The sequence below is a fragment of the Pogoniulus pusillus genome, chromosome 19, assembly GCF_015220805.1.
Source record: "Pogoniulus pusillus isolate bPogPus1 chromosome 19, bPogPus1.pri, whole genome shotgun sequence".
NCBI classification, from domain to species: domain Eukaryota; kingdom Metazoa; phylum Chordata; class Aves; order Piciformes; family Lybiidae; genus Pogoniulus; species Pogoniulus pusillus.
The window spans coordinates 18,024,828-18,039,998 of record NC_087282.1 but is presented as its reverse complement, the minus strand read 5'-3'; the positions used below and the strand labels follow the sequence as shown (position 1 = coordinate 18,039,998).

General features: G+C 49.5%; 2 protein-coding genes across 8 annotated transcripts in view; both read right to left on the bottom strand.

Annotated features, from left to right (window-relative positions):
• Positions 1–2,456: 2,456 nt before the first annotated feature.
• NKRF (NFKB repressing factor) lies at positions 2,457–10,829 on the bottom strand. Its single transcript, XM_064159524.1, has 3 exons — positions 10,474–10,829; positions 7,062–7,183; positions 2,457–4,960 (listed from the first exon to the last, which is right to left on the bottom strand). Exons 1-3 carry the CDS (start codon positions 10,716–10,718, stop codon positions 2,970–2,972), a joined length of 2,358 nt encoding a protein of 785 aa, XP_064015594.1. The 5' UTR covers positions 10,719–10,829; the 3' UTR covers positions 2,457–2,969.
• A 797-nt stretch (positions 10,830–11,626) lies between these two features.
• Positions 11,627–15,171, bottom strand: part of SEPTIN6 (septin 6) — a 33,223-nt gene continuing 29,678 nt past the window's right edge. For 2 of the 7 annotated variants that reach the window (XM_064159521.1, XM_064159517.1), the window contains one exon: positions 13,875–13,994. Coding sequence is in view for 4 of the 7 variants with exons in the window: in XM_064159517.1 (XP_064015587.1) it covers positions 13,970–13,994 (25 nt within the window). In the remaining 3 variants the exon portion in view is untranslated. Of the gene's footprint in view, positions 12,558–13,874; positions 13,995–14,052; positions 15,125–15,171 lie in introns of those variants that run through there. The other 5 variants (XM_064159520.1, XM_064159518.1, XM_064159519.1 and 2 more) reach the window with 4 other exon arrangements.

The window sequence follows — 15,171 nt, the reverse complement described above, 5'->3', positions numbered from 1 at the left end:
GGAAGCTGGTGTGGGCTCCGGGTAGGCTATTACAGCAGGATTGTGAAATAGTTCCTGACTTTCTGGACAGCAGTTGTGTTGGGGCAGAAGCTGTGCCAGGTTTAGGGTGAGGGTAACAAACAGCCCTTCCTGCCAAAGGCAAAGCAGGGCAAGATAACTAACTGGGAAAGGGGTAGAACAGGCACTGGTCTCAGCAGAAACAGTTCTTGCAGGAAGCCCAGCAGTGTGCCTGCCTACGCGTGAACAAAAAGGGGAGCTTACAACCAGTTAGTTGCAGCAGCTGAATGGGCTTGGTCATGAACTCCTTTCATGTTGGGGAGAGCAGGACTAAAAATACTTGTCAGGTATCAAAAGCTGGTACTGGTGCTTAGCTCTACAAGTACAACAGAAGTTGATGGGCTCCCTCAAAAATTAAGTTGGAGTTTATGCCTGATGTGATGACACCAGCTCACAGCCCTGAGCAGGCTTCACCTCTCACATTTACCACTGAAGTCCCATCTATATATTACATGTTCCTAAAGGTCACTGGCCCCAGTCTGGTGTGCAGGGGGAAGCAGGACAGGGGCAGTCTGCCTCAAATTAACCAAGTTAAAGCATTTTCCATGCAAGGCTTTGCCAATTCATAGCCAGTCAAGCAACAAGCACCTAAGCTACACTGCAGTGCCAAAAAGACCTCCTAACCTCAACCCAAGTCCACCACCTGCACTAATAGTTTTGCCTGGCTTCAGCCCGCTCTATTTTCACTATTCCTCTGTACCAGCAAGCAGAGCCCTTCCCAAGGGAGGCACATTGTTCTATTGTCAGAGGAGCTCTCCCAGCAGTCCTGCCATCTTTAGAGCTCTCTTGCCTTCTAGTGCCTACATAAAAAAAAAAAAAAGAGTAACTCGGGGCAGGCAGAAACCAAGAGCAGCATAGAGCTGCAAAACATGTCTGTTCCCCACCTTTATAGTCCTCTTAGGTCTTCATTTTAACCCATGAACTGGCTCTCCAGCTTAAACATGTCACCCAAACCTGCAGCCACCAGCTGAAGAGGTCCACAGATGTGCTCCGCACAGAGGTTCCTCATGTGGCAGAGGTAGGTGGGCAAGATGCCAGCTGCTACCCAGGACAGGAAAAGTAATGCTCTGCATTCTCACACCAGGCAGCTACCCCTGCCCTTCCTGCTGCCACCAGGCTTTTTTTCATCCTGATCACTTCAGCAAAGCTCTCGCTGCCTTTCTCAGCATCGCCCAGCTTTGAAAGCCTGCTACAGAGCCAAGTGAAGTGGGGGGAGCTGTGCTCCTGCTTGCGGGAATAGCTGCCTAGAAAGTACCAGGCTTCTTCCACTCCTACATCACCATCTGTTAACGAGCCCAGCATTCTTGAGAGGAGGATTCAGAAGTACAGAGAAAAAGCAACTCTCACCTGACAGGGCACCCTCTTCACACTGATGGGATGAAAATGTCTCTAACTCTATCTCACCAGGATCTTCTGCTGCAGCACTACAGGTCACTCACCCTCAGCACTGAGAGTACTTAGAACAGGAGGTGGGAAAGCAGCTAAAGGATGATGTAAGGGATGGAGAGGCAAATATAGGCAACAGCAAAACAAACGTGATAGCTGAGACACAAGGCACAGGAGCCCAGACAAAAATACATTTCACCAGGACTAACTTTGTGCTGAAGAACCATCAGCAGGCCCTACTGGTGACATTAAAACAACAGTACCTCTAGCCACAGCTCACATGCCGCTCTTCCAAGGTAGCTCCTAACACAAAGGAACTTTGTGCTTGTGTTCCAAGCACAAAGCAGGAGTTTCTCCAAGGCTCACTGGCCACAGTGTCCTGTGGAACTGGTGGCAGAATGACAGAGGCAGAAGTTGGTCTCTGCTTCTCTGGCAGTGAGAGAAGTGCTGCCGCCTCTTGGCAGTTTATGCCCATCCTGGAGAGATGCCACAGAGAGCACACATCACAGCAACACCAGAGTCTACTTGTGAATCACCCTTGACATACACGAGCACAGGTGCAGTCATGGAGCAAAGGAGTAATAAGGCACAGATTTGATTTTGCTTGGGATTAGAGAGCTTATTTTTAAAGTTAAAAAAAAAGTTATGTAACAGTCCTCAGAACCTGCAGGAGCATCTCTGAGCGTGGGCTCTGCACTTACCTCCAGCGTTCAGACATCACACTTCACCATGGTATCTGCACGTCAAGCAGTGCTGCAAGGTGCAATACCCCGGCATGGCCTCGGTCCCACACGATGACGACTAAGGTGCATGCAGCCACTCTTGAGTCTGGCAGGCTCTTGGCAGACATCTGTGAGCAGAACGGCAGCGTCGGGCTGGTGCAGGACATCTCTCCACCTCCAGACTCAGCAGAGGCAAGACCTTGCTGTTCTTATTTCTCTAGAACAAACACAGAGTGCTCACACATCTCTTTTTTTTTGTTGTTATATAAAGTGTGACAAATCCTGGGGGGCTTTTTTTCCAGAAATAAAATTTTATTTGTATCGTCATCATTAATACCAACTTTACATACAGGTTTGCACTCCCAGGCTGCATTTCCTCAGCTTTTTTATCTCATTTCTTTTTTTTTAAAAAAGGCTCCTTTTTTTTTTTTTTTTTTTGCGTTTTTTTTTTTTTAATCCTTTTTGTTTTTCCTTCCTTGGTCAAGAAGAATAAAGGGAACCATAATTTCAAATGATGTCAAATTCCTTCTCCTTGGACATGTGTTTTTGCTATTACAAAACTATTAAAATGTGAAGGAACGAGTAATATCAAAGACACATACAGTGACAGCACGACTGCTTTTGGGCTGTGCCAACACACTTGGACAGAACTTGGGCAGTTCTAATCGCCTACCAACAGTTCAGAAGTTACATTAACGCAGCAGAAGGCTTCAGCATTAACATAACCCACCAGGAGAACAACGCAGCATCTCTCTCTTTAATCCCAGAGGGGGCCCAGACTCCGGTGAAATGGGATACCTGGCCTCAATTTGCCTGAGGCATAATAAGCTCATAATGTCCAACTTGGCCTTCCTGCTTCAGCTGGTCCAAGAGATCTTCCTTGCGCCGCTTCCTGCTCACCACCAAGTATCTGTTGTGCCCCTGCCCGTGGGATTTACTTTTCAGACCGTACCTCTGGGCGATCAGATGTATCTGCTTGCGTTCGTCCGTGGTCAGTTCCCTAGAGAAAGTCAAGTCAATGTGACTGTCCGAGCGTGCATAGTTTCGGATGATCTCCTCAATATCTCTTTTTGCGATTCTGTTCACCCTTTCCACGTCGAGCCCCAGACCCTCCCTTTTAAACTGCTCCTTCACAGAAATTGGCTCTCTGATTCCTTCCCCGTCCTTCCCCAGGCCACCGCCTGTCCAGCCCATCTTTCTTAGGATTTGATTCCCAATGTTGTCTTCTTTGATCTTCTGTTTGAACGCCTCTGCTGCCGATCGACCCCGAATCTCGTTTCTGGAGATGACGTCTTCAACGGTGCCTTTCTTCAGGTTATTAACAACAGTTGGCTGAGTCTTTTTGAGGATTTTCACGGCTTCCTCTGCTGCCTCATGCTTGACAGATTTCTTCACTCCAACTGCTTCTGCAATGAATTCATCTTCAAGCAGCACCTTGCATTTCCATCGCATGCCAGTCATCCTTTCAAAGACATACTCCACCGTCATCTTGTTGAACTGGGCGGTGTCATTCAGCGTACACACTGGATTAGTGGAGTTCTCATAAATCACGAGGTCCTTCAGGTCCTTCTTCCTCCCAGAGCCCCTCGACGAGCAGCCCACTTTCTGAACCTGTGTCACTTTGATGGCTGCTATATTTGACTGCATCTTCTGCAGGATTTTCAGCGCCTCCTCGGCTGCTGCATGCTTGCTGGTCTTCTTCGTGCCAAACCCCTCAGCGAGACAGTGATCCTGCAGATACACCTGACAGCGCCACGAGCGGTTGGGCATTAACTCGTATTTATATTCCACAGACATTTTGTTGTAGGAGGCAGAATTGTTAAGGATCCCTATTGCGTCGCTGGCGTTCTCCGTGAGGACAAAACTAGTCCAGTGCTTGGTGCTATTCGTGGAGCCTTTTGCAGATTCAGTACCAGGCTGCATCGGGACACAGTCCCTGTTGGCAACTACAAACTCCTCGTGAGGTTTGAGAGCAGGAGGGAAATCTGAGCGACTCAAGCCTGCCTCACACACCACCAAGTCTTCGTGATAGGTGTGCTTGAACTTCCGCTGAACGACTCTAACTTCCACAGCCTTCTTCAGCAGCTTGACTGCCAGCTCTGCAGCTCGATCCCTCGATCCATTTTTGCTGCCAGCATACCCAGTGGCCAGGTAGACGTTCTGACACCGCACTTCACAAGCAAAGCCATCTGTTAGGAGCTTCTTGCTCTTGGGGAGGTCAGCTGGGGCAATTTCTTTCAGAGGAACATAAATATATTCAGGATTTGTCTTGCACGCCTGAATTGAACGTGTCAAAAGATAGGTAAAGTTAATTTTATCAGTCCCAGTGTTTGCATCTGGGTTAGCAAGATTTTTCCAGACAGCTGCTGACAGTTTCTCAATAAAACCCTGCTTCAGCGTTATAGCTGATGGAGGGAAGGTCTCTGATGTAGACTGGGCAGCTGAAGGAGAAACAGAAGGCTGCAACGTGCCACTTGTGCTGGAGTCCACACTATTCACAGCCTTCTTGGCTGCTGCTGCTGCCGGGCTGGCAAAGCCAAGCCCAGCTGTGCTGGAGAGCTGGGGATCCACCTCCCGTGCACTCGCTGAAGAATTCGTACAGTTTTCAACTGGCTGTGCTACGTTGTTTGTATTTGCCTCCTGGTTCACCTCTTGCCTTTGGTTATTCAGAGTATCTTCCCTTTTGTCGTTCTTCTCAGCACTGGTGACAAAGTGTATGGGTTCAAAACGTGGTCGCACCCGGAACTTGGGGACCATCTTTTTGGGTGGCTCAGAACCCCCTTCTGACTCTGGACCTATGGGGTGGAGAAAATGACAAGATTACCAAAACGTGCCGTGACAGGGAGATGTTGCTTTCACAGTGATCTCCAGGAGCAGCCTGCATGCTCTGAGCATAGACAGGATTCCCATTTCTTAGCCGCAAACCAAAAGGTTTCCTTCCAAAGACATTCCCAAGGGATCAAATAAGATCATTCGTTCCTGTGCAGGTCTCTACAGTGGTATTCCCAGCTCCATAACTACGCTGCACAAATCTCCACATATCCAGTTTCAGAAATTTTGGGTCTGAAGCACTTGCTTTGCCCCCACCATTGCCCACTGAACCCATCCAGTCTTTTCTGAAGTTAATCCATTCAAAGCTACTAAACCAAATAAAAACTATGGCCACAAAGACAGAACAACAGAGCAGGACTAAATCCTGGCTCTGACTCTGCCACAGGGCTGCAGGATGATCTCAGATAAATGACTTTATCTTCATTCCTTCCCATTTCATGGGGAAGCACAGCAATATTAAGCCCTTCTTTCCAAAACACACAAGTGCTAATAGAAGCCTATTTTCTGTAAATATAGCTCCCCTTGGAAAAAGGACACCAAACACAGAGAAATCTGCCCAAGCCTTGGGCCACAGCTGCAGTGGCTGGGAGGCCTCATTACACATTGCTAGTAGATGTTGTTCCTCAACCAGAATAAATGCAAATGAGGCAGCAGATCCTGCAATGCACAGCTACTGCAGAAAATGAGAACCAAGTAGCTGATAAGCAAATGTGTTAAGTTACAAAGATCATTATACAAGACTTCTCCTATGAAAGATTTAGCCCCCACACTGAAGTGGTAGGTGTGTGTAATTTCAGCAGAGGAGCAATAGGCCACCTCAGCACTTCGGAACCAGCTGCCTAATCCAATGCCAACGTGTGCAGCCCTAGCACAGGTCAGACAACATCTGTCTAGACATCACACTACTACGGCCTATTTATCAGAGCCTAGCTCACTGCAGATGACAACAATGCTAGGCATGCAGCACAAACAGACCTTCACATTAAAGTCAGGTGACAAAGCTCTTACATCACATACTTCAGTCATCAGTCTGGATGAATTACGGCAAGGTTCTCATTTCTTGCTCAGTTTGGTGCTCCGATGGTTGCACTGCAGCAGCACCTAAAGGCTCTCACCAGCAGAACAGCTCTGTATGCTGTCTGTGTAACATGCAATAGAGAACCCTTCCCTGCAGAGCTGCTGCCTGAGAGGCAGACAACACAGGGGAGCAAAGCAGTGTTTTTCTCAGTTTTCCAGCTGGCACAGGGAAGCACAGAGAGACTGCTGGGTGTCACAGTGAGGGCAGACACTTTGGCAGAGGAAGAGATGCAGTCCTGTGCCACCTGATCATCTGTGTGTTAAACAGCCAAGCTACAGGCTGACACTGCCTCACAAAACAAGGGCTGCCTGCTCGCACCCCTAACTGCACCTGCGCAAGCGAACAAGTCTCCCATGTCCAGCGAAGGCAGAGAGCTCTGAAGGTGCTGGAGAGGAGCCAGCAAATGGAGCTGTTGAACTGCCATCCCTCTCTGCCTGCTGCATTTCCTCCACTGGAAAAGCTACAGCTGGAACACTGACCCTTGACTCCATGGGACCAGGCTGACACACGCAGGACTCCTCTACAGGCCCAGCAGAGGGAGGAAAAATGTGTGTTTTTTTTCAATTACCTCCCCTCAATGCTCCAGGCAGGTCAAAACTCAAAAATCAATAAGCTGAGCTTTGTATCTCCAAGCACTTGTACAGCCCCTTCTCAGCTTGGAACATCCCCCCCATCACCACAGTGAAGGCGGGCACAGAGGTATTTCATTGCACAGATTCAATGTCTCATCCCTAGGGAAAATCAATTACCTGGTAATGTCAATGACAAACCCTATTTTCTTAGGCAAAAAAGAGAATTCTGCATGAATTATTTACACCCCACAACAGGGCAAAAGAGGGGAAACGTGGTCACTTCTTTTTAGCCTGCTGTGCTGGCTGTCTTGGAGGTGGCCCCAAGGCGCCTGCTCTGCCCACACTCCCACCAATGCCCACCAAACAGTGACAGAGAAGGGAGTTCTCCCTTGACACAAGGGCAGATATACTCACCATCAGATGAAGAGTGCTGTCTTTTTAGCCTCTTGCCAGGGACCAGCTCATATGACCTCATTTCCCCAATATCAATGCCTTCAGCCATCTTGAGAACCTTCTCCATGACCTGCATGCCATATCTGTGTGGATTTAACAGCAAAGCACTTTAGAACAGGTCCCACAGGGACACACTCACACACAAGCCTTTACTATGCAGAACAAGAACTAAGGCTGCCTGAGACACAGTACCTGGCGCAAGGGAGACGTTCCCCCTCATTTGACTGGAGCATTAACGTGGGACCTGACAATCAGCTAGTTTGGTTCTGGAGACAGCCTGCACACCTGAAAACAGTTACCTGGTTCTAAGTGAACCCATCTGTGAAGAAGAAACCTGCAGCCGTCAGCCCAACAGCGTTTTAAAGTAACATACCTTCTCTGTCAAATAACTCTGGCAGTTACTGGGAACACAAGGTGTGGAGGAGGAGTCTCTGTGGGCATCAGAGTCCTTGCACTAAGCACAGGAGCAACTGACTAGCAGCAAACCCTTGTCTGGGTCAGCAACCACAGGACAGACGTCACCAATACTGGAATCACAGACATCAGATGACAAAGGCCCTGCTCAGCCATTATCGACCACTCTTTAAAAAGCCCTACTCATCTCCAGCATGGTAGCTGTAACTGAAACGTTTGAAATCCCTCAGCCACAGGAGAGGTGAGGAGGCTGTAACTAGCACTGTGCAAATCCTGACCCCGCAGCAGCGTGCTCGGAGTTCCATACAGGCAGCACAGGCACTGGACAACTCCATCACTCCTGGCCTTACATTCCTGACCAAGTTTTCTACTGCTCCACGGATGGGTCACATGTTTTTAAGACAGGCTGAAGGTGAACAAAAAAAAACAACCAACCCTTTCTAACCAAGGAGAGCCTATAAACATGGCCTCAATGTAGTCTCTGACAGCTTCACACTGTAGTTCAGAAAGGAGAAAAAGCAATATTGCACCTGTTCTGTGGTGTGCTCACACTCAAAAGTCCCAAAGCATCAGGTCACACTGTCCATGGATAAGAATCCACAACTATCCTAACAGCCAGTGCGTCAGTCACTTGCACCAGCTTTTAAATACTATTGCTCCAAGAGCTCGGGAAATCAACTCCCTCTGCACGCAAGAAATGTCCTTCCTGTTCCTGATTCAAAGGGCCAGGCAGACACTGGATCCATTTCAATTACTGGGTGAGAACTCCGAGCACACACTAGCACAGTCCCTGCTTCACCTACAGGCACTCAGCACAGCTCAGAAAAGACATTGTCAAAAGGGACCAAAGGCAGGTGGACAGCAGTGATACCCCCATCCTCCTGCAGATGTAGGGTGGGAACCTCTGATCCTCTCTCTAGCTTCCAGGGAGAAGAGTATAGAACCTATGATGGGAACATAAAAAATATATCCTTTTTTCCAGCAGGGTGCAAGAACAGAGTTAGATTTTATATGACTGTGTCATTCTTCTTCATAAGGAATAGAGATGTTTTGAGCTTAGATTTCTGCCAATCCCAACATATGTTGTCTAACCTGGCCTTAGGAATCCCAAGTTGTGGGTGCTGCACATGGAGGCAGAGGAATCCCATGCCTCTAATGTATAAATAACATCCCCTGCTGTAACTTAAACACATTACCTCTTACCCTGATCCCAGTAGCTCTGAAGCACAATTCTTCACCACCTCCTATTTTGCAGCCACCTTACCATATCTGAGAATACAAGCAGCTTCTCTCATCCACCTCTAAATTAAATGAATCCTGTTATTTAGCTCCTTCCTCACAAATCTAGTTTTCTAAGCCTTATGGATATTGTCCAGATCATCCTCCAGCAGAACACTCCCACAGGTTTAATCTCTGACTCTCTTTACTCTGATAGCCTGGTTGTCTTCAGCTAGCAAGTGATCAACATTAAAAACAAAACCGACCAACCCACAAACCACAACCCCAGAAACCCATAAGCAAAAATAAGGCTTAAGAGAAAACGACAAAAGTCCCTCAAACTCTGAAGCTATTCACTTGATATAGCAACAGCAGCTCTCTTCCCAAGCAGCAGAAGACAGTTCCAGAGAAAGCTGTGGGTCCTCTCCCCTCCCCAGACAGCTCCAAGTAAAGCTGCCCACTGCTCTTTAACAGCGCAGTGCCTTCACTGTGCTCGTGTGGTGTGCTCATGCCAGTGCACAGCACAAGCTTCGGGGAAACAGCCTCACTGCTACCGGCTCTGTGCTGCACCAGGCCTAAACTCATCACTCATGTCTATCCCGAGAGCCACAGGCAGAGCTGTTCACCAGGGCAAGCATGTGCACTTACAGGCTTAAGCTGCGTCTCTTAGGGTCTGAGATCTCGCCACACTGCCGTTATCGGCACCCTCTAACTATATTATGGCATCGATTCCCAAAAGCACTCCCACAGAGGCAGCTTTCCATTAAGACTGCCCATAAACACACTAAGATGAGCTAATGGACCAAAGAGAGTGCACCTTAAGAAGATAGGCTCAAATTTAACATACTACCCAAGCTTTAGAACTGGAAGCCGGTTTAAAACTACATTCGGTTGTGACGCTTGCGGAACAGAACAGTTTAGTACTCGGGCAAGAAAAAAAGCAACGAAATATGGAGCTCTACATTTACTGAGGCTGACATGGTGCAGCAAAAATGACACGAAGGATCGCCCAACGAGGCTTTGGGGCGGCAACATTAATCGCAGTCAAACTACATGTCCTTCAGCATTTACAAGCTCATCTGCCACCACACAGCCTGCTGAAGTTGGCTGCAGAGCAGTTGCTTCTGTCTTTAAAGCCTTACATCCAGTTAAAAATAATCACAACATCCCCGGTGCCAGGGGGTGACGTTTCTGCAGATGCCCACAGCCTTGCCAACCACGGTACAGCGGTTTCTGCGTGTTACCGTAACCCCAACGAAGGGAAACCTCCTCCGTTCGCCAGGAACTGTGTCTCTCAGAAAAACTGAGCTTTCAGGGGCTTGCGCAGGCTGCGTTACACTTAGAGGGATACCTTCTTCTCAAATTACAAAGCACAACGCCACATGTGGAACGAGTCCTCCGGCTGAGACACGAAGAGCTACTTCCAAAATGTATTATTCTTGTTCAGACACTCCACGCACAGCCGCACGCACACAGCCACACGCACACACACATTCGAGGAAAGAAAGCCGTCCAGAAACCGAAGATCTCCTCCTGCACCAGCTCCTTCTGTCCCGGCTCTTCTAAAGTTACTTTTTAAAAGGTAGCTGGAGCCGAAAGCGAGCCAAGCAGCGCGGGGATCCCGGGGACCCCAGGGACCGGGGCGCCGATAGCGGCCGGACCGCCTCAAGGCCTCTGGCAGGCCCGGTCGGTCCAAGCACCCTCGGCAGCGCGGTGCCGCGGATATCCGGGCAGGCCTCACCTGCAGCCCATGAAGATGTGGTTGGTCCAGAGGACGGAGAGCGAGAGGAGCTGGTCGATAGCGGCACCAGGGTAGCCGTGGAGGTGGCGGAGGATGAAGCGGCGGCGCAGTCCCCATTGCCGCTCCGTCTCATTGTACTGCCGCCACTGCTCCAGCACCGACTCAGGCACCGGCTCCGGTTCAGGCTCCGGCGGCGCCATGGCGGGCAGCGGCTCTGCGGACGATCCTACGTCGCTATGAGCCATCCCCGGCGGCGGACGCCGAGACGCCGGAAAAGAGCGTGCCCGGTGACGGAAGCGGCGCGGGCGTGCCGGCGGGGAGCAGGCCCCACGTGCGGATCAGGCCGCGGCTCGGTGCGGGCCGCGGGGGAGCGCCGGCCCGGCCCCGCCCCGCCCCAGCCCCCCCGGCCCGGCCCCGGCCCCGGCCCCGGCCCCGGCCCCGCCCGCCGCGCCCCTCTCGCGCCGGTGCGGCGCGCGCTGCCCCGAGTCGCACGGAGCGGCCCGGCCGGCGCCGCGTCACGTGGCCGCGCGTCACGCCCGCGCGAGACTCCGCGAGAGGCTGCTGCCGCTGCCTGCGCCCCCTGGCGGCGGCACCGGCAAGAGCGGGTCGGGGACGGAGCCGCCGCTCCGCCCAGCGCCGGCGGGGGGTGCTGCTCCAGGAGCGCTTCTCCGCTGGGCATCGAGCTCGGAGCCTTTCCACCCTTCACTGAGGACTCACTGCGTGGTGCTTCTGCCGTGGGGCCCAGCGCAGGGGAAACTGCCCCCCGGGCGCCTGCGGGAGCAGGCAGCGTACTGCTCGGTGGAGAGCCGCCGTTACCGGGGCAGGCTAGGGCCCACGGCGGCGGCGAGCAAGGCCACAGGGATGGTTGTGCCCCAGAGGCAGGGAAAGCCGCCGTCACCCGCCCGGCCGCCCTGGGCGCGCTGGCTTCTCCTTCTCTGACCCAGCGCCGGGCGGGCCGGAGCAGAGCTCGCCTGGTTGCGCGCGTTCCTTCCGCCCGCGCCGGCGGAGCAGCAGACGCGACAGCGGAGCAGCAGACGCGACAGCGGAGCAGCAGACGCGACAGCGGAGCAGCAGACGCGACAGCGGAGTAGCAAACACGACAGCGGAGCAGCAGACGCGACAGCGGAGTAGCAAACACGACAGCACGCACAGAGGCTTTCCTGTTTTTTATTTAAAATCGACATTAACGTTAGAAAGGTATCGGGCTGAACAGTGCTGGTTCTTCAATGCTTATTGTGTACATAGGGAACTCGGTGCGGCTCTCGCACGCTGCCACTTGTACAGAGGAAACCAACGGAGGAGTGCGGCGAGAAGACGGCAGCTGGGAAAGCATGCAGGGAGCAGAGCAGGACGGAGGAGCGGGAAGTGCAAGGGCTGGCTCCAGCACGCACCCTACTCGCGGGGCACACAGGCGGACCCTTTTCATACCAGCTGCCAGTTAGCTGTCTGCTAACATTTTTTAAAACTTTTAAGAAGAGGTTTAACCAAAAAAAAAACCCTAAAGTACCCTTTGACCTAAGTCCACCAGCCAATGGAGCTTACTTAGTAAGGTGGTGAGACACAGGACACCAATGAAAACACACAGTTCTTGCTTTATTTCTTGGTTAAAATTAAATAGTTCGTGGCTGCCAACAGGAAATTGCACCATGTTTATATTCGATTCTGAATGCACAGTTTCCATAACCAAACAACAGCATATTGAAAATACTCCTTAGGCTTCGCACCTCACGGAAGCCCATGACATTTATATTACTAAAGACGAAATTAGGGGGGAAAAAAATATGCCCACAGCAATGTTTGAAAATGTATTCGCTACATTGTTAGTCTGAACTTCACGGCTCTGTTGCTCTCCGAAATTCCAAGCGAACCATCCGTTCCCCCGCGTCTTACCCTGTCTTGTCACACAAATTACAAGACACTTCAACTTCAGATACCATGCAAGTCAGTAAAAGAGCTTCTTTCCAAAACACTAACACTGAAGATTTGTCCCCCCCCTCCCCAAACATAGGACCCTTTAACTCTTCTAGAAGTTGCAGTCTTCTCCCTCAGACCCAGTGCAGCTGGCGAAGACAGATTAAAAAAAGCTACAGAGAGAGAAAAGGGGAAAAAGAGAAAAAAAACAGAGGATTAGCCAAAAAAGAGAAAGGCAATCGAAAAAGCAAGAAAAAGAGATGCAACACGTAAGCAGCTGACAGAGGAGAGATGGAACCTCCTTGTGGTACTCCAAGGAAATCACATAAGTAAAATCTTTCTTTTAGAAAAGTCCTTAAAAAGACTTTACAAAACTTTAAGTAACATTTTAATACAGCAAATAGGAAGAACAGCCAGCGACCTGCAGCATGGTGAAAAAAAGCCACATTAAACGGTTCTTTTAGCAGATAATCTCAAACTCGCTGACAGAGTGACGCTTACAGGTGTGGGGAGCAGGCTAGCATTCAACAGTAGAGAAAGAAGCAAACGCTCAAATTCCTTTAACTTGCCCCAAAAAACCCACAACAAAATAGTCAATAGTCTTCATGGGAAATAAATCTGTAGTTATGGTGAAACAGAATACCTGAGAAAATACAGTGCAATCAAGAGCTGTAACTGTCTTGACTGCTGGACATAGAGGCCAGACCACCTTTTCACCCAGTTAAGGTTTGCTGCTGCTGTGAGCAGCATGCCAGGTGAACACATTGGCAGAAACTGTTTGTGGGCATCACCCTGATGCTATCCTTTCTAGACAAATTCTCACCAACAGCTTGAATTAACCAGCATTATATCAGAGCTAGGTCTGAGGTGTGCTTATCTTCCAAAACCCCAGCATCTGAAGGGTTTTTGTTGAGACTATTTGGCAGCATGCATCCTGATCTTTCAGCGGGGTCGTAACATGTGGATTCACCCAAATACATGGAATTTAACCTGCACACAGTGTGACTGAAGGACCAGGGGCACAACAAGCAAGTCTGAAATGGAAGTGAGGATTACATGCTAGTCTTCAGATAACATGAATTAGCAACAGAAAAAAACCAACAAATAAAAAGAGGATAGATGACATCATGAAAATTACACCAAGGGTAAAGAGAAAAGTATTTTTTATGTCTCAATTGTGCAATAATTAAACTAAGGTGGTGGTGTCTTTAACATCACCAATAAATAATTGGAACTGTGTTGTTATTTTGCCAGCAAAAATAACTCACAGAGCTTATTTCCACATTCCTTAATTATCTGGATGGAGAGGGATCAGGATAAAAGGTAATCTATTAATGTAGGGGGGGAATAAAATTGTAGACTTTAGAGCTGCAGCATCCAAAACCTTGTTAAGACTACTTTTACATTGTTTCATAAAAGCAATAAGCACCAGCACATAGTGAAGACAGAATCACAGTGAGGATATAGGAGAAAGCAGGGGTGACACCATGGAAAGGTCACAGCTGAAATGCTGTCATGTTTTATTAGACCCTCCGATTTAACAAGTAAATGAAGGTCCATTCCAGCCCATTGCATTCAGGGGTAATTACTCAGTACAGAGCCATGGGTTACTGTAAAAGAAGGGCAAAGAAAACAAAAAAAAACAAAAGAAGTAAATGTTAACCAAAATTCACTGTCTGATGAAGCCTTTATTTAAAAACAAAACTCATCCAGAAATACACAGAGAAGACACCTGCAGGCAAACCACAATTGCACTTGGGTAGAGTGAATTCCTGGCCCCAGTGAGGAAAACATCCTCCCTCTTAGTGCAAATCATGCAGTGAAACAAGGCTCTTGCTGAATAGAAAATATGGGAAGCAACCTGCCAGCTTCTGTGCACTGCTAAACAGATGCCAAATAAAGAAAATAAAGGCAATACTTTTTGCATTAAAACCAGAAGTTGCTGGAAACGCTAGGAAGAAAGTCAAAGAAACATCATCTTTCTTCACAAACACTGATATGTACAGCAAGGTGACCAGCTTTCCCTGAGATTGGATCCAGGATGTGCATCCAGGCCAGCGCACTGAGAAGGAGACAAGGCAAGAGATCCTTCGTGACCCCTGCAGCATTCAGAGAACACTTAGTTGCAAACCGTGGATCCAAGTTTGAGAATCCCCCAGGCCTGGGGACTAGAGGTTTGGACTCAGGCCCATGCCTGTGAGGACGTTTTGCAAAAAGGCCTTTAGAATTCTGAGTCACACACAGCAGCACAAGGGAGTAATGAGGGGTTAGATGGAGCAAATGAAAAAAGGGAAGGGCAGACAGTCTCTTGAGACAGCACGTTCTACCCCAAGGCAGCAGCAGGTTGCATTCACAGCAGTCCCACAACAGGGGCTAACTGCACACCACCAAGCAGCCCTCGCACAGAGCAGAGGGAGACTAAAAGCCGAGCAGCCGAGAAGAGGGGACCCTGCGAGTGCCCTGCGAGCACTCGGCAGCCTGCTACTGCCCAAAGGGGAAGAGGAATCAGCAATGAGCATCTCTTGCCACCTCCATATAGGCTATTGCTGAGTTCTTCTCAAGAGCAACCATAGCCCCTAGCAGCCAGGGGTGTGGATTCTTGCTAAAACCAAAACGGTGAGCGCAGGAAGGGAGCAATGAGTAAAGGCGAGCAAAGAGGCACAGCGGCATAGCTGCATGTTAACCGAATGTGGGGCATTCGCTTCTGGTGTGAAGGGAAAGGTTCTACAGGAAACCCGAACTGAAAATGAAAGAAAAAGGCAGATTAATGGTTTTATGGATTAATGA